Source organism: Solanum lycopersicum, chromosome 5 (genome assembly GCF_036512215.1).
Source record: "Solanum lycopersicum chromosome 5, SLM_r2.1".
Lineage (NCBI taxonomy): Eukaryota > Viridiplantae > Streptophyta > Magnoliopsida > Solanales > Solanaceae > Solanum > Solanum lycopersicum.
This window is the reverse complement of record NC_090804.1, coordinates 3,710,903-3,730,746: the sequence shown is the minus strand read 5'-3', so window position 1 is coordinate 3,730,746 and position 19,844 is coordinate 3,710,903. Positions and strand designations below refer to the sequence as shown.

At 27.6% G+C, this 19,844-nt stretch overlaps 3 protein-coding genes across 3 annotated transcripts; 1 reads left to right on the top strand and 2 right to left on the bottom strand.

Moving 5' to 3' along the window:
• Positions 1-668: 668 nt before the first annotated feature.
• LOC101254088 (LOB domain-containing protein 42) lies at positions 669-2,335 on the top strand. The gene is made up of 2 exons (XM_004238879.5): positions 669-974; positions 1,415-2,335. Exons 1-2 carry the CDS (start codon positions 785-787, stop codon positions 1,987-1,989), a joined length of 765 nt encoding a protein of 254 aa, XP_004238927.1. The 5' UTR covers positions 669-784; the 3' UTR covers positions 1,990-2,335.
• An 8,459-nt stretch (positions 2,336-10,794) lies between these two features.
• On the bottom strand, positions 10,795-13,093 carry LOC101253781 (zinc finger protein CONSTANS-LIKE 16-like). Its single transcript, XM_004238878.5, has 2 exons — positions 11,801-13,093; positions 10,795-11,191 (listed from the first exon to the last, which is right to left on the bottom strand). Exons 1-2 carry the CDS (start codon positions 12,884-12,886, stop codon positions 10,964-10,966), a joined length of 1,314 nt encoding a protein of 437 aa, XP_004238926.1. The 5' UTR covers positions 12,887-13,093; the 3' UTR covers positions 10,795-10,963.
• A 5,586-nt stretch (positions 13,094-18,679) lies between these two features.
• Positions 18,680-19,378, bottom strand: LOC101253483 (uncharacterized). The gene has a single exon (XM_004238877.5). The coding sequence runs from the start codon at positions 19,306-19,308 to the stop codon at positions 18,826-18,828; it is 483 nt and encodes a 160-aa protein (XP_004238925.1). The 5' UTR covers positions 19,309-19,378; the 3' UTR covers positions 18,680-18,825.
• Positions 19,379-19,844: the final 466 nt, after the last annotated feature.

Sequence of the window (19,844 nt, the reverse complement as noted above, 5' to 3'; positions counted from 1 at the left end):
TCATCAATACAAGTTTTTATAATTACCAAAAATAAAAATCAATAAATACATGATACTTATTTCAAAAGTTTTATAACAATATAAACTAAATAAAATTATTTTAATATTTCGTGATTGATGATTCGTCAAAATACAGATAAATCTCATTATTCTTTGAAAATAAAATTTGAGTATAATAATCGAATATTCGCGATATAATTTCACGAGTGAAATTAAAAATGATAAATTTTATTATTCTCTCTGTTTCAATTTATAGACACTTTTCATTTTTCGAGAGTCAAACAGTTTAAAATTGATAAAAAGTTTACGCATGAAATCTTTAACTTTTTTGAAATAAAACGTAAAAAATACAACAAATCACAATAATTCAAAATTCAAATAACTAAAAGATTTATAAAAAATTAAAATACAAATAAATTTATTTAAAATGTAAAATCTGAAAAGCATCACGTAAAATTACCGTGTACCCAATTATTCTTTTTCACATAAAAGGCACACTAGGTGAAACCCATAAAGAAGCCCAAATATTGGGAGAACTTTTATTATAATTTAATTTAAAAAAAATAACAAAATAAAAAACTAAAAGAAACAATTTCTGTTTTTCAGGTATTACTTGATCACCCAAACATGACATAAAGCCCCCACCCATACCCACGCCACCCCACCCCACCTTTTTCTTCTTTTCTCCTTTGATAAATACCCCTTTTCTCCATTTCTCCGCCTTCACTATAAACATTTTTTCTCATCATTTTTCTTTTTCTCTCTAAAAGAAAAAAAAAAAGCCATGAGAATGAGCTGCAATGGTTGTCGAGTTCTTCGAAAAGGTTGCAGTGAAAATTGCAGTTTAAGACCCTCTCTTCAATGGATCAAATCACCTGATTCACAAGCCAACGCTACTGTCTTCCTAGCAAAATTTTACGGCCGTGCTGGACTCATCAATCTCATCAATGCTGGACCCCAACATCTCCGCCCTGGTACATCTTCTTTTTTGTAAAAAATTCGATACTCTATCCACATAGCTATTAAAATTATTGAACCTCTATGCTATTTTTTTTTTCTTTTATAGATCAAAAGAGAGAAACAAAATTAATTTTTTTAATTACCTTCATATTACTTGAAGAATTGAATCAATTTTTCTAGTACCACAACTTTTATTTATTAATTATTGTGATTTAATTTTAAATATATTAACAACTGTATACAAAAATTAGATCGTTAAAAAAATGGCACAAGGTATCTTTTAATTGGATTTACTCAGTTCATTCAAATCCAATAACTTTTAGCTCGAATTCTTTATATGAATATATTTTTTTTTTGTAAGTTTCTAAATTTAAATCTTGAATTTGTGTCGAATAGATATGCATGCAAATTTTTAAAAAAAACTAACATAGTTTTTTTTTGGCCATTTTCTCAGCAATTTTTAGGTCTTTATTGTACGAGGCTTGTGGCCGGATAATTAATCCGGTAAACGGATCAGTCGGGTTAATGTGTTCCGGCAATTGGCAGCGTTGTCAGGACGCTGTCGAATCGGTACTCAAAGGATCAACAATCATGCAAGTACCGATTAATAGTGATGATGATAATAACAGTACTGATCAAATTGTACCGTTAAAAGGATGTGACATACGACATGTTTCAAAGTATAACTCAACAAACTCAGATAACCAACAAGTCAAAACTAGGAATGGCAGGCTTAAGCGTAAGGGTAGTACTTTTGATTCTGCAGCTTCAGCTTCCGTGGAAGTTGAAGCAGCAGAAGAGTACTTGTTGAAGAATCAACCCCCGTTAAAGTTCAGTATAACGGGATGGGATCAATTTGAAGAGAGAGAAGATGAGATGATCAAACGCTCACAAAGTCATGACTCGTTTTCAGTTGAAACGGTTGAACCGACCCTTTTGGTGAACCGGGTCGACCCGGTGAAATTGGAGGAAGATGGTGATCTCCTAGGATTAGACCTTACTCTTGGGTTGATGAGTCCAACAGGCTGATGACTCCCGAGAGCTCTTATTGACGGAATCATTGGAGACCTCGATGTCAATTCATCACAACATTTTGGGCTTTTTTTAGTAAAGGGAAAAATAGTTTCCTTTTCTTAATGGTAATCTTTTTTTGTTTGTTTTTGTTTTTGTTTTCTCTAAGTTTTTGGTTTATTTTATTTTGGAGGCATATATATTATACAAATAGATAAGAGGTAAGAAGTGTAATTATGTAGAGTTGTTGGTGATCGATCAATGTACGAAATGAAATTGTCACAATTAGTGACAAAGTGATCATTAATAATAATATAGTATCTAATTAACAATGACTAGTTGCAATAAATTGTGTATTTTTAAAGATTTTGCACTTATTATTATCCTTATGTTATGTACTTGCTACTTTGTATTGCTTGGTACAAAGGAAGGGTCGATAACTTTTAATTTTAATTCTTATCGAAACTTTAAAATCACAATTCTAATGAGGCATCGATACAAAGCTATTATTTTAATTTGTATTTGATACAAAGCGTGGATCATCCAAGGCACATTAGCATGGCGTACTCCTCCTGTTCGAACCGATTGTCTTTGCTTGGTTATCTTAGTAGGAAATTGAAACAATCTATAACAAAATTACAATTAACCTTGGAATTTACTCGATGAGTTTAATCGCTTGTAATATTTTTGATTCATTAAATTGAATATTTTAATTTTACCTTTGTTTTCGTCTTAATATAATTAATTAGATCTATATTTTTCTTAGATTTTGATTGGCCAAAAGAATGAAGAACACGTGGATGCATGGAGGAAATTTTGTCAACAAATGCTATGCATGCAATGGGTAAGTAAAGTTTGGATTTTGCCAAGTTTTTGAGGAAACAAAAGTTTATGCTTACTTTTGCCTTATTTATGGATCATAGACATGAGGAATATGCTAGACTAGCTGTTGTGGACATTTTTCCCAAGAATTTAGGTGTTTCTACGCAATTAATAAAAATAATTTTAAAAATTTACGTGACATAATTTGAACGACGATCAAAATAACAATAATAATAATGACTTGGATATATGTATTTGTTGTAGATATGTTATAACATTTGTATAGTTATAAAAAAATTTCTTATTAGGAGTAAAATGCAAGATAAAAAGTTCTGTTAATTGTCTTCTTTTGGTAATCAAGGTTGATTCAGAATTGAATTTTATGTTTTCTGAATTCCATAATAACCTTTTTTAAGTGTTTAAAGGACAAATTTATAGAATTCGAGCTGTAAATTGTCCTCTAATTCTTTTAACACGTGAATTGAAATAAAAAGAGAAGTGTATCTCATATATTAATTGGAATAGATATAGAGAGATGACTAGTAATAAATCGAAAAATTCTCATAAAATCCCCCAATTGTAATGCAAGTTTAAAATACTTTTATCAAATTAATTAAATAAAAATATAGAAGGGAAGATAAACAAAAATTAAAAATGGTGCGTGTGGTATGGTGTAAGGGGAAAAAGTTGACTAATTATAATATTAACATGTAACATATCCAATTATATTGCTAATTAATAGCTTACATCACATACAACCAAACCTTATAATATTTGTTCTCTATTATTATATTATTTCTATTATATATTAGCTTAAAGTTTTAATTGGTACCTTATGTACTAACCAACAATTTGTGAATGTTTTCAACTCAAATGATATTTGGAGGCTTCTCAATTAAGAAAGAGTATAAAAACAATGGCATTATGGATTGCTGACTTGTTGCCAAGCCTTGTTGGTTTGTCACATATAACATATATATTCCAAATCCAACTTGAAATTAAAAAAATCTACAATATCATATAATATTCTTGCAATCACTAAAGGTATATATATTTGGTATAGAGAAAAATATTTTCTCCAAAAATATCAAAATTTGTATATTCTATTAGTTAAGATATATTGAAAAATATTTTTGTAAAGAAAATAAATATTCTAATAAAATAATTGTGTTAGCTTGTAGAAAAAGAAAAAACAAGTTCGATAAGTTACAATCAAGCTGATCATTGTCTCCTCTCTATCCCCAAAACCCAATCTCCCTCTACCCTATAACCCCAATTTCCACCACACCCCACTCACGATATTTATCTAAATTATATAAAAATATATGACCTGTTTGTCTAATATTTATAGTATATCCATAATTTTAAATAACTTTTTTATGTATTTATATTGTAAGTGTGGATGAGTTTCTTTATATCCTTTGTCTTTTTTATTTCTCTATATTTTAATTCTGTTACCAAAAATTCTGATTAATTATACTATTACATCTGTTGCAAATTTTTTCTTTATGCTTATGTAACACTAGAATATAAGCAAAAAAATTCTTAATTTCCATAAAAAAAAATAAAAGTGTCTTCCTTTCATACCAAACGCACCCTAAGTCTTTAATTTAAAATATATTTTCAAGTAAAGATTAGTGCTTTCATCTTCTAACCTCCAACAACAATTTGCAGTTTTTATGGTTGAAAAAAAATAATCATGTGCCAGGCATAAGCTTTTTTAAAAAATTATATAAATTATAAGATGACAGCATGAGTGACGAAAATTGGCATGGAAGTGGTTTATTAATATTAAGTAATAATTAATAATGTAATAATTAATTGTTAATTAAAGAGTTTGATTATTTTTTATGAACAAGCTGAAGTCAAGAGAGTATCTAGATTCATTGTGTTCAAGTTTCCATTATACAAACATGTGGAGCCATGATTTGGTAATCCAATTATATTATTTAATATAAAAAATTTCTTAATATTTTTTTAAAAATTTGCTTTGGCAGGTCGCCTCATAGATATATATTAATTAATAAAAGAATCACTAATATCACTATCTTGATGTTAGCTAGTTTTTGGACATAATCAACTTTACATAATTATTCTTTTTTTTTATAGAAAAATTACCCATAGTCAAAACTACGAAGAAATAACAATATAATATAGATTTTAACGAATGATTGAGATTATTTCATTGTTAGTCGAAAATTTCGAATTTAAATTTTTGAAAATAATTTTTTTTCTATTAGAGCGCTGACCCTAGAATAATACTTTGGACAACAATACTCCTTAAAGGAGGAGTGATATATAGCAAAAGAATCTTGAGGCTGTGATGTGACTTTAATTATGCAAAAATTATTTCTTATGAATTTTTATAATTATTATGATATTTGCTAATCGATTTAATCGTAAATATGTTTTTGAGCATATATATCATATAGACTTGTGGTAAGTTTATTTATCTAAAATGTCATATACATTTTTTTATAATAAATCTATTACTCTAACTTTTACTTGCTTTTCCTCCTTCATAGGTAATATAGTTCAAGCTTTATTTAAATAGATTTTTATAAAAATTAAAAGGTATTTTACTCCATTGATGAATCTATACATCCAAATAAAATCGATTCAATTAGTAAAATCATTATATTTCGAATATCAGAGATAGTGTTATATTATTTGTTGTATCTAATTACAAAAACACATTAGCTCTAGCACTAAAATACATCATGGAGGGTTAATATACTTTAATCAATATTATAGTCAATATATAGAGAGTTATGCGTGGGCTGTTTTTCACATAAATGGTAGAACATTAACAAAACACACATAAAATAGCATCATATAAATTAGGAAATAATTTTTTATATACAAAAATGAAAGTAATATACAGTTTTATTACAATTTTATGATAAATCTAGAATGGAGACCCTATAATTAAAAGTTAGATAAAAAAAAAAATCAAACCCCGATAACTGAAAATTTAATAAAATGAAGAAATGACCTATGTAATTTGACTTGGTCTGATCATTCCACTTAACAAAATTTTTTTTTTTATCAGCGGTAATAAATATTGACATTAATAAAGAATTTTAAAGTTTTTATTAACACTAGTTAAGCGTCGTTGGAACCAATTACGCTAAAAATTTTACGGACATATATAAAAAGTATTAAATACTACTGAAAATACATTTAACGATAATTAATTCTTAATTATCGTTAATAATATTTTTAATGTAGTGCCTGTTGGTATTTACTCTCACTCAAGTTTATCATCTATCTTATTATTGGATCACAACATATAGGGATAACTCAAGTACACACTTATACTATACGAAGGTCCTATTACCCATCTGAACTTATTTTATTAATAATTTTTTACCCCTTTTAGCCTACGTGACACTATCTTGTGGGCCCAACGATGATTGACTTTTTTTTTTCAAACTAGTGTCACGTAAGCTAAAAAAGGATAGAAAATTACTTATAAAATAAGTTCAGAGGTAATAGGACCTTAGTATAGTATAAGTGTGTCTCTGGGATTCCGGGCATAGATCGATGGGTACTTGTGCATTTTTCCCAACTTATATTCAAATCATCCAATTTGCTTGGCTTAACTAATTATTTAATCATTAGTATGTTTATTAAAAAAGATAATACTCTTATTATAAGGTCAACTAACAAAGAGTTTTCTCTTCTTCTTTTTTCCCTTTAATTTAAAAATCTGTCGAAGTCATCAGACATGGATTCCATTTTTTTTGAGGGTATATACTTGAATCTGCCTAATAGTCCACCATAGATTATATTAATAAAAAATATAACAAGAAAACTTTTACTTTTCTTCCTATTTATTATATATTTATTTCACCAATATTAAAAAAATGCAAGTTGTAATTCCTTAAATAAAATATTACGTGTTAAAAGAATTATTTAATTCCATTTGTTGAATATGACGTGCAAACCGTGATTCCCGACTTGTAAATTCAACTTTCCTCAAAGAAAGAGTTAAATTAATTGATTAATAAACATTTTTATCCTTTAATTTGGTCCTTTAGTAATTGAAAAATAATAATCTTATTTTAGTCTCTAAGCACATTAAACCTTCCGTGAATTGAATTTGTACATTTTAAATCACGTTACTCGTACATATTCACAAAGAGAAAAAGTATCATAATTATTCGTTGTTTCACTATTTTGTTATTTATGTGTTTTTACTTTATACAACTACTGCATATTTAACGTTAATATAGTTCTATATATAAATAATCAAATATAACTTATTTTCTATATGAAGTAACCGAAAACACATATTTTGATTAATTAAAAGTGAAATTGTTGAGTTGTACATCACAAGGATTAAAAGAAGAATTTATCAATAGTTTAGGGATTAAAAGTGCTATTATCACTATTTTTTCAATATTAATTAAGAGGTACGTTGCACTAAGACAACTATTAATCACTAAATTAAAAAATGAGGTGAAGTTGTTTAGTGGATAATAGGAAACGTAAAGTATCTTGATTAGGCTTTTGAATTAAACTAATCAAGCAATTTAATAATATAATAATATTTCAGATTGAATTTGATAGAGATTAGCAAAACGGTGAAGTTTCCCCGCATAATTAGAATAAAATAATACCCTATGGATTATACATTTCAACCCTAATTAGTTATTAGATGCTTAATTAATATTTAATAATTAGTGATAGCCATATTATGATAATTTAATGGATAAGTGCTTTATTACGATCTTGACAAGGACTTGTTTGATTATTATTAAGGGCCTTAATGAGCAGTGTTGATTCTTCACAGCATAAAAGAGTTAGTACTTTTTTAAAAAAGAAAATAAAATTGGACAATCATTGAAGAGGGTTAATCACTAGAAAACAATAATTAATATTATTAAGCATAATAATTAAGGAAGTAGGTAAATAACACTTTCCAACAAAGTGATGACATAGCCAATCATGCCAAGAGAGATTATTTTATTTTATTTTTATGTTATGTTATTTTCTTCCCTTACTATAACGTAAAGGAAAAAAATAAAATAACATGAAAAAATTATTTTAAAATTTTAAATGTATTGTGAAAAGGTTTAGGAAAATGATCTCCGCGTCAGAAACGGAAAGCTCGCTCAAGTATAACTTTTGATGATTCATCGAAATTTTAATTCAAAATCATTGCCCTCAATCGCCAGAATTTCTTATTTAATATTGATCCGAACATACTTTAACAAGAAGTTAAGGAGTGCCAGAATTTGTGGTCAAGTTCTCGTGATCAACTTAACATGATGTCTAGAAGGTCTAAGATATACCTTTGGTTCGTGAGGAATTTTCTTTCATCGTTCTATGTCATACTTGTGATTCACTAACTCTCAATTCCAAATAGATCCTCCCTCCCACTGCTCCACTTTGTGTCACTTGTTTTCTCTTTCCTTTTGTGTGTGTTAATGTAACATAGATAAGATTGGAGTTCAAGCAGTTCGAATGTGTGAGATCACTTTTAGCCTTCGTTGCTTTGAGAATTGATTCAAATCAACTTCAAATTTGATATATACAAAGTAGAAGGAAATCTTGTATACATGTGCTATTGTACAATGGGCCTATTGGACCATTCATTATGGGCTTCTATAATGGATTAGGTGTTTCTTGGTGATTTGGCCCAATAAATGGCATCATTGAGCCCAATTTTGCTTATTGACACTAGCTATCCTAATTTGGCCAATTTGGAAGAAACCACGAAAAAGCAAAGTTACTGAATTTGATCAAACATTTATAAAAATCTAGCTCCGGCATTTTTAAACCACTTTCACTAATATTTTGTCTATAGATCTTTGTCAAGTGTATAGTAGTCATTGGAGCCAGTGTAAAAATAAACTTTAAAAAGCTCATCAACCTTTCAATTTATCACAAGTACAATAACAACAATTCAATATAATCTCACAATTCAAATTTGATGAGAATAAATACACAAATTTTATCCTAACTTCTACAATACAAAGATTGTTTTTCATAGATATTTCGTATTTAATTCACTCAAAATGTTTTCCAAAATAAATTTTAAAAAATACAAACATAAAGAAGTTATCACAAAATATCAAAGAAAAGAAACATAATGATAAAAAATTTTAAAAAATATTATTTTTTTCCATCTAATATCCAAACAATAAGTTGTCTTTTGTCTTCCCTTTTAAAGTCCTTTAACCTTGAGACTTTATAGTCATGTGTCCAAAAATTTATTCCAAAAGGAGAATGCGGTCCCCTTTATGTACTTTTTATTTTCATTTTTTTAGTGCTAATAATTTAAGTAAAAATAATAAAAGGACCATTGAAAAGTCAATTTTATGGAAAAAGTGTATGTGTGCATTTGAGTTACTCATCAATCATTCATCATTTGTCACATTCTAAGGAAGAAAAAAACAATTTCACTTTCTATCTATAAAAACGATTTGTAATTACCAATACAATTGATTGAGTTAAATTTTATCAGTAACTAAATAAAGTCATATTAAATAATTCATAAATTATCCGCTCAAATTTATGGATCTTTTCGAACAAGCTTTTAAAATCTTCCAAGTTCAAAAAGTACTTGTAAAAAAAATATACATAAAGAATTATAACATATATTTGGCTAATTATCAATTTGAAAATTGTAATGATAGAGTATTGATTTGTGTTTGGCCAATCTCAAAAAGTATTTTTGAAAGAAAACTATTTTTTCAGCTTCAAAATAATTTTATTATCACTCAAAAACACTTAATTTATCCTAAAAGTCTGGTCTAATACCTCGACAATAAAAACTTTAAACCTTAGCTTGATCGAACAAGCTATTGACTAATCCATTAATTTAGGCAGATTATACATTGATTTGTGCTAATATTAAATAATTTATCAAATATCTATAGATATTTAATTATCAACTTAATTATTATCTCAATATTAATTTAGCGAATATTTTAAAAATTTAGAGAAACTTTAAATTCTAAACTCGTGTTCGTTTTCTATTTCTGATGGGTCCAAGTAGGCATGTTAACCACGTAGACCCATGAGAAAATGCCAAGCTCTATATTTAATATTAGCAGGTCCACTCTAAATCATTTTGCCGGTCAACTTCAAACTTCTACATTTTCAATCTTTTCTAAATTAATAATTAGGTTAAAAGTCACATTTTATGTTAATTGTTACACAATAATATGAGTTATATATGATTAATATCCAAACACTCTCTTGTAGTTAGAGATTAATGATCATTTAAAAGTATTTTGGATATATATTGAAAGTATCATAAGAAGAAAGTAACACGTATGATTTAAAATTGTACTATTAGAACTCACGTATCAAACGAGATGAAATAAATAAATATATTTGTATTTCATTGGATTAGTTATCCAAACTTCTATACGAAATTGCTAATATCATTATACAATATTGTTATCTATTATATCCATCAAAATTTGAATGACATAATCTCCCATTTAACTGTGGGATTAATATCATTTCTTATTTCACCAACGAAATAACTCGGTAATTATTTTAAAATTTAAAGTTTATAGATTTTTATAATAGTCTTAGGTTAATAGTATATATTAATAGTTAGGTTCAATTCAGATATATAGTATTCATCTGTTGTTTCAATTTATTTGTTCCAATTTCCTTTTAGTTCATTTCAAAATAAATATCTATTAAGGATATCTTGGTACATTTGTCTATCTTGAGTTTAAGCTTACGCGATTTAGAAATGTTTTTTACATTCTTAAATTCTATGTCAAGTCGAAACATGACAACCAAAATTTAAAACGGAGAGAGTAGTATTTAAGTAACTTTTTAAAATAAAACACAAAATTTTATATATATATATATATATATATATATATATATAAAGAACGAAAATTATAAGAGAAAAATTAAGAAGTAATTAAACAACTTTAATTTCTAGATTTTCTTTTGTCTTCTGTTTAGTCAAAAAAAATAAAAAATAATAAGAACACTTCGGAGAACCATGATACATCCAAAAAGTCCTAATTCAAAATGACAAAACTTTTATATAGCATAGCTAATTTATTATGGACTATATACAAGAAAGCTCTCCAAATTTACAAGTAGTACTATTTTTTACAGCTAGTAAAAAAAGTATTACAAAAAACCTGGTGTTAAAAAAATGTAAATTAAATTAAACTAACATTAATCATTTGACCAAAGGGTAATTAGGAGTGCTTGTTGTTACAAAATTGGCCCTTTTAACAAATCTTCCTTTCATTCTTGGCCTCTTTTCGGCATTCAATTTCCTAACTTCGTATCTTATTTTCTTCGAAAATAATCTTGTTCGTCTTTTTTCTCTGTACCTTGTTACTCTCGCTTCTCTTCCTCTATCCACTATTGTTACATTTTCGTTCATTATTCCCATGTAATTTCCCTGCAAAAATAGAATTTTTATTTTAAAATAATCAGATCGATTGAAAAAATAACTATCCATCATGAAACTTATTATCCAAACATTATATAAATAATTGAAGTTACACTTATAAGTCAACTTTTTTCTTTTAGAAAATGAAATGTTCATTAACGTGGTCCTAAAATTGCATGAATATTTACCCTTCATCAAAGTTTAAAATGATAGCATGCAAATCATTTTGTTATTCATTTTATTAGTACTTTGTTTTAAAATATTAAAATGTCGGTGTCCAAATGAAATGACTAGAATATCTAAGATATTTTGCTCAAATATCTAATGTCATATGATAATAATATATAGTATAATAAAATACAATATTTTCATAAAGACCTAAGTATAAACTGCATTGCATGTTACTAGCATATTCCTAAAATTAAACTCATTTTCTACGAATCAAGAAACACGTGGCATGAACTTTCACTTTCACTTTCAAAATTTAGAGAAATAAGACCATAATATAAATTGCATTATAACTATCAAAAAGTGTACTTTTAAATATATTCTAATCAAATCAATTAATTGCAAAAGTTATAATTATAATATAAGATAAAATAAATTAATAAAACTTACCATGCAATCTGGCCATGATTCATTTGAATCCAATTCTGGCCTTTCACCATTAGTCCAAGGACACCTTTGGTCAGCCCATGCTTTTAATACACCTTCATAGTCAAGATTTAATAAAATCTTCTTTTTATTTTCATCGTTCGTCACTACTTCATCGTCTCCGATAATATTTATCGACGAATCGTAATCGAATTTGAACTCAAAGGTGTCTTCGTTAATATCAATATCATGATCATGAGTATGATTATATTGATGATTGTGAGTAGTTGGAGAAGTTGTTTTTGTAACGACTTCCATTTCTCCCTCATCTTCAATTTTGACTTTTTCATGACTAATCATTGAATTTTCCTCCTTGTTACAAACCCCTAATAGACCTAATCCTTCCATATCAAATGACTCATCATCAAGTCCTTTACCTAGCAAACTCTCAACATCGGCTGCGAATTCCGCTAGCTCCATCTCCGAGGGTAACATCTCGTGAAATCTATTCAGGTCGACGTTACAGATATCATCTTGCAATGTCATCTCCTTAGATTCGAGTTTAAACTCTGAATCTGCATCTGTTGGTGCTGTCGATGAGCTGTAAAGGTGGCCCACGAAGGGATCGAGGATGGGCACTCGATATAAAAGTTGCTCCTCTTCATTCTCATCAAGTGAATTTTCATCGCTTAATATCTCAGGGACGAGATGAATAGGATTCTTTCGAATGACATCTCCATCCCCCGCGGATTTACTAGCCTTCCTCCCCTGCCTAGGAGTCCGTGCCTTCCTAGTAAATCCGCGATGCCACGATGGGACTGACACTGACACTGATACTGATGAAATTGATAGCGGACTTTCCAAATCGGGAAAGTAATCGTCCGATGATGATGATGGTGATGATGTTTGTTTTAGTGATGATGTTTTAAGACGAACCCTTTCGTGCCTACGTGCCAAAGGGTTCGCCGAATGAACGGAAGCGTCACAATTTTGACATAAAAATGCATCATCGGCCGGACAATACCAACGTGCCCTTTTTTTAATACAATTGTCACATGCTCTTGTTGTTTTTCCACCCATTGCACTTGCCAATTTTCTTTCGGAAACCATCGACAAATTCTGAATCCGTCTCTGATACGGATATTAATCAATGAACTTTTTTTTGTACTTTTGAAGAGTAGGTGGAAGAGGAAAACTAAGGGGAGATATGTTGAGTTAGATCTTTATGTATAATTGTTAAAAAAAAGCTCTAGAGGAACTCAAAAAGACAGTGCTAAAAGTGCAATTATTTGAGGAACCCACAAAATGCACTTTTACAGCAAATTATAAAGTTCTTATTTTATAAAAATGAAATTGTGGGGACAAATTATTTTATTTAATTTTTGGGATTTTCTACAAGGAATGGGAGACTATATTTGTGGGCCTACAATAAGGCCTTATCTGTATTTTAATTGGCTAAAATTATAAACATCATCTTTATTACTTGTTTTTGATTGGATAAAGTTGTAGTCAAATGGATTTCAAAGGGTCCCACTTCTATTGAGGATGAGAATTAGTTGAAAATTTGATCCAATTTCTCTATCCTAATGTCCATGTCTATTCCCTCTAAGAGTTTGAAGGAGACACTTTTGTTACATTGTCTTGCATTAATTTTTATTTTATTTTTTGCTTTTTCAAAATATCTTGTATTTAAAATTTTAAAAAAGTAATGTAAAGAGGTGTTCATTTGACTAATTAAATTAAAAATAGCATGAATATAATTAATTTTTTTTTGGCATAGCTTATATATGGTTCGTTCAAATTTCGAGAGTCAAACTGTTTTATTTTGAAAATCTTCACGTTTTTTAAAATAAAATAAGTAAAAGTGGTATAAATTACAATCATTCATAATTCTAGATATTTTTTGAAAATATGAAGGAAAAAATATGATTAAAGAAGACTTATTTAATTTTTGAAATTTGAATGGTGACACATGAAATGGGACTGAAAGAATATAAGTTATGTATATATGAAAAAACCTAACAATATATCTGTCTGACTATTTGTTAAAGACCGCTCGATTAATGTGAATTTACGATGAGACTTATTTAAAGGAAAAATATTTTTTTTAGAAAATCATTTATTTTTATGAAACGAATCCGAGGCTTTTGAGCTTTAATTAAAAATGAAGAGATCATATATTAACCACATTATTTTGGTGGTTGTATGCTTTGAGTTGTATGCTCTCTAAGATGATGACATTTGAAGTACAAAGCGTTGAAATTTTAAGAGGAATGTATATTTTGAGAAGAAGGTAGTTAGATACTTATAATATTTTTCGTATAGTAATTTTTAAATTTAGATATAACAGTTCATACTTTAGAAATTATACGAAAAATACTAATTGTAAAGTCTATTGTTTTTCATAATTGTATTCTGGAATTTACAAATTGAAACTTCATTTTGTTTCACGTTATATTTGTGACACTACTGAATTTTGAAAAGCCAAACAATTTTTTTACTAATACTTTTTTTTCCATTTGTTTTAAAATACCTTTATATATAGTTTCATATTGGTAAAAATTATTTCAAAAATACTAAGAAATCAATTATAATTGAAAAGTTTGGTTGAGCTTAAAAGCTTATCAAACTTATTTAAAAGTCAATTTTTGACTCCTAATCACTTTTTTTTTTGCGTGAAATGGATCGTTGTTTTATTTTTCATGTTGAGTTACTAGTTTTTCTGAAAAAAATGTTTTGACAATTTGAATAATATGCAATAAAAATATGTATCTATAGTGTAGTATTCCAAAGATTATTAGCTAGTGTGTATTATCTTACAAAACTAGTGAATCAACTAGTTGATATACGAATATTTATTTGGAAACATTTTTTCGGTCAGAATGGGCGAGAATTTGGTTAGAATGATAAAATAACATATTTCATACTATGTTGATTTATCTGTTTTTAAAAATTTTATCTTTTTAATTTTAATATCTTTTGATTAAAAAATTAAAAAAAGATCAATTTATTTTTTATAAAAAAAAAAAACATAATAGACTTTTTCAAGTTTTTGGTCATTTAGCATTTTTAGATTTTTTTAGAATTTTGTCTATTTTGTGAGTTTTGAAAAAGCATAAATTTTAAAGAAACAACAAACATTATACATATTTAAAGTTGAAAAACTCTTTATTGCGGTCCCTTCTTCTTTTTTGCCCCCCTCTGCCCCTAAATATTTGGTCTATAAAAAAGGGAAGTGATAATACAATTATTGTTTTTTAAAAAATAATTAATAATTGCCTTTTGAAGTTTTGATGATGTTTGCTAGTTTCAACAGTTACATAAAAGGTGTTTTATAATCATTGGTAATTGACTAATTATTTATTTCGTAGCATAAGAAAATCAACTAAATAACATATAATACAAGTTTAATACATATTATAAAGAACAATTTATCATTTACATATAATACAAGTTTTAATGATGGTTAATACATTTATCACACATTTTAATACACTTATAATACAATGTGTCAAATTTTTACCAAACAAACATAATATATTTAAAAAAAAGTATAATTCATATATATTGCATACATAATTCAATTTTAATACATATTACAGATTTAACATAGTATTATTATAAATAGAAATAAATAAAAAGTATAACTAAAATTTGTAATTATTTATTAAAATGTATCATTTTACGTAATTTTTCCTTTTTATTATATATTCTTGATCGAAGTAAATTTGTTGAGTCCCACATTGTCCGGATAGGGAGAATTTAAACTCTTTAGAGAAAAGCCTTGATATATTTCTCAACTTGTTATTTAAAATTGAATATATTTTTCGTTATAAAAGTGATGCATATATACCTTTATTAGTATACAAATGACTCACAAATACCCTTTTCTTCTAATAAAAGTAAAAAAAATAATTTTAAAATTTAATTTTTGAACTATTTTTTTGGAAAAAATATAATCCAGATGGGGTATATTTTAGCTTTCTTACACGTAGTTATTTATTTTTCGACAATTTTGTTTCAACGACTAATTTAAATTTATTATTTTGATAGTCAAATTTGTTTATGTTTCACTAATTTTCTTGTAAATTTTATCATAGATAACTCAATTTTGTTTTTTTTTTAATTTACAAAAACTAAATTACAATATAATAGTAAAAAATTAATTTATTTTTCTTTAAACTAAAGAATGAAAGAAAAAAAAATAAGAAACTCAAATAATAATAGTATAAAAGAAGTTAAAAATAATTTATATATGAAAAAAATTGAAATATATATCTTGAACTTTGTTGGAAGGATCATATATACCCCCACATGATTTTTTAAAAATTTAAAGTAAAATAAATAAATTTAAAACTATTTTTTACGCTTCAATTAAATGAAGAGTATATGTGATCTGTAAAGGTAGGAGTATGTATACGTCATTTATATAACAATAAGGGTATATATAAGTTACTTTTATTATAAGGAATATATCAATTCTAATTGACAAAATTAAGAAATATATAAGATCATTTTCGCATTTCACAACTCTTTATATATATGATTTAATTAGTCTTCTCTTTATATATATATATATATATATTATTTATTTTTTCGAAGTTAACAAATGCGATACGTCGATGGTTTCGTCTTCTACCCATAAGTCACACCAGAAAACACTTTGTGGTGAAGAAAATCATAAAAAATAATTTCCCCGTCGTGTCAGGCGTACATTTATCTGTTGTGTCCTCTTCAATTTATTATGAAATTAAAAGATAAAATAATATATGAAAAAGAAAAAAAAAACGAAGATAAAAGTGGATAAGTGTGATGTGGAAATATTTAGTTATAATTCTTACTGGTTGAAGAAAAAAAAATTCACGCACGTAAATGATGATGTGATGATTACGATTTTCTTGTTCGATATTTTAATTTAAAGTTTAAAAATTTAAATTTTTTATTAAAAGCATTATTTTTTAAAAAATGAGCTCCAGCATATGAAAATGCAGATTTAATTGAATCTCAATTATCTAACGCTTAATCTAAAAAACATAAAAATAAATCGATCATAGACAAAGTGTCACGGTTATGATATTGACAACTTTATTGTTCTTAACTTCGTAGTATTCTCACATGCACTTTTTTCTATAATGTTTGTGCTCTCTAATTGTTTATTAAAGTGAGGGGAGAAAAGGAACGTGGCAATGTGTCATGTATATGATCAAAGTAAAAACAAAGGAAATATCCAAAATAGCTAATACTAAAAATATAATTCGATAAAATATTTATATTTTACTCAATGACGATTTATAGCTATAAGTTAGAAAGGAAAAGAGATGAGTAAAACTAGAAGAGGCAGGAGAAATGTGAGCGAGGGAGATGACAAAGAGAGGCAGGGGAAGTGACATACATTTGGTGTCTGTATTAAATTTTGTAGGCATAATACATAATATGACCCTTATCTTGACTTTAACAAAAAATTACACCTTCTAATTTTGAGTGTGCATAACTATACATTAAACTTGTATAAAGTTGAACAAGTATACACACATATCATGCATGACATAACTATACATTAAACTTGTATAAAGTTGAAAAAGTTTACACACATATCATGCATGACATAATACATGTAGGACGTCGTGTAGGAAACAAAATTGTCATGTAGAATGCCCATGTAGGACGGATGTATTTATTTACTCAATTTTATACAAATTTAAGTGTCTATTTATACAAATCTAAAATTAAAGATTATAGTTATCTAGTGATACCAAATTATATCATACATTACATTTTATATATTATGTCAATTTTTAAGTCATCCATATCATCCATTGCATGACCCTTGTTGAGAATGACATTTCCTATCGTTTATCATATTCAAAGACTTAAACTCAAAACCTATGATCTTTCGCTCTGTGCTCTACTTATCATGAATATGGATAGAAAATGCACCTAAAATTTTATCAATTCAAAAGGAGTATATACATATATACCCTATGTGTATTAATCAAAAGTAGACACAATATAATGTAGTAACTATTCTTTCTATTTCACCAATAAATTTTATCACTTTGTTAAAGAATGACAAAAACTCTCATATCGGTGGTTAATGAGATGCGTGGAATTCTTATAAGGTTTGCGCAATTCTTCTTTCTTTGAGTTAGTTTTTGGAGCGTGAGTTAGGCCTAAGACCTAATTTCACATGGTATCATAGCAGGGCCTGTCTCACCCTATATTGGAACCCCCAAAATCAAAATTATCCACACACCAGATGCTAAGCACTGAGCGTGAGGTGGAGTGTTAAAGAATGACAAAAAATCCCACATCGGTGGTTAACGAAATGGGTGAACTCCTTATAAGGCTTGGATAATCCTCCCCCCTTTGAGCTAGCTTTTGGGACGTGAGTTAGGCCTAAGACCTAAAAGTTTTTTAACATTAAGTTCTAATTTTATGTTTTTTTTCTTCATTATTTAAAAAAAAATAAATGATATCGATTAAGTAGAAGTTTTAAGACACAATATGTTTTCTTTTTATGTTATATGTAAATGTATAAAGTGTACAATGATGTACTATATAGTAGGAGATGTGAATCGAGAAGTAATTTTCATGATTTTTCTTTAAAATATTGGGTGTTTTAAATATTAATATTGCAAATTATTTATTTTAAAAAATTGAGTTGCAATCGAAAATTAATTATCATATTTTTTTGTTGAAAAAATAGATTTTCTTAATTAGTCGTCACTAAAAATCACTCATAACATTTAGTGGCAATATTTTGAAATTTTGTGACAAATTTATCGCCATTAAAGATCAAGTTCTTTTGAAGTGAATTGACAATGCTCTAAAAAATTGAGGTGTTAACTCTTGAGAATTTTTTGATCTTCTAGGATAACAATAAAATATTTTTGATCCAAAATGTAAATAAAAATATAAATAATCTATTTCATATAATTAAAGAGCAATTTTGATCCTTTTCCAAAAAAAAATAATACAAATTACAATCTAACAAAGTAAAATTGTGCGGGCCGTGTTGAAGTTTGTGCGGATTCAGTTCAAACTAAACCCTAATCATCTTCAGCTTCTTCAACCTTCTGGCCGAATCCTCGAGGTCCACCTCTAGCTCTCGCTACAATTTTCCCCTTCCGGCCGCTCTTCTTCTTCTTCGCCGCTTCTTCTTTCTCGAATTTCTCCTTCTCTCTCTTCTGCAAAAAATCCGTAACAGCAATGTAGATTACTCCGACGGTTAGAATGGATAACCCGACGAAAGCAATGACCAAAAGAGATTGAATGACGGTGGAAACTCCGTCGTCACCGGTGGATGAAACAATTTGATCGGCAGTTTCAGCTACATTCACTTCTGATAACTCTGAAATAGCAGAAATTCTCCGATTTCGGATGATTTTGAATGAAATTGGTAGATTTGAGCGGTGAATTTTGTGAATATGGAGGTTTCTAGTGGATGAAATTGATTGATTTTGTGGAGGGAAAAGAGGTGATTTAGGGTTAATTACAAGGAAGGAGAGAGAAATGGATGTAGAAGCAGCCATTGTCTCTCATCCAATTTGCAAAGCCAGAGGAAATGTCATCTTAATTTTTGTACCTCTAATTTCCTTCACACAATCCATAACCTTATCTTCTCTTCCTTGGGCCCCACCACCTAGTAAATTTATGAAAATCGAAATCTTACTAACAAGGTGAAATTTTAGATGAACAATCGATCGAGATACTTAACTTTTTAAGAAACATGTCTATTGTGTAACGACTACATATTAGTGTAGTTTGATACGTTGAGTTGGAAAAGTTATTGTCAAATGTAATTTTATTTCTATTTTGTGAAGGTAAAAATTATTTTTGATGGATTGTCGACATAAGCTAAGCTTATAAAAGTCTGTATGAAAAGACAATATACTAGTGAAGAAGACAAGTAATAAATAATTGAGAGAAAAACAATATTTTAACAACAAATACATTATATTAAAGATGATTATTTTTAGTGACAATAGATATTCGTTGTAAATATTTCTATAGCCTATAGCGATAATGAATCAATGACAATTAATTAACGCCAATAAAATATTTTTCT

Excerpts from the sequence above, each read along its gene's own strand:
- LOC101254088 (XM_004238879.5), top strand. The coding sequence starts at position 785 with ATGAGAATGAGCTGCAATGGTTGTCGAGTTCTTCGAAAAGGTTGCAGT. Across the intron at positions 975-1,414 it reads ACCCCAACATCTCCGCCCTG|CAATTTTTAGGTCTTTATTG; the intron begins GTACATCTTCTT and ends CCATTTTCTCAG.
- LOC101253781 (XM_004238878.5), bottom strand. The coding sequence starts at position 12,886 with ATGGTTTCCGAAAGAAAATTGGCAAGTGCAATGGGTGGAAAAACAACA. Across the intron at positions 11,192-11,800 it reads AATCATGGCCAGATTGCATG|GGAAATTACATGGGAATAAT; the intron begins GTAAGTTTTATT and ends CTATTTTTGCAG.
- LOC101253483 (XM_004238877.5), bottom strand. The coding sequence starts at position 19,308 with ATGGCTGCTTCTACATCCATTTCTCTCTCCTTCCTTGTAATTAACCCT.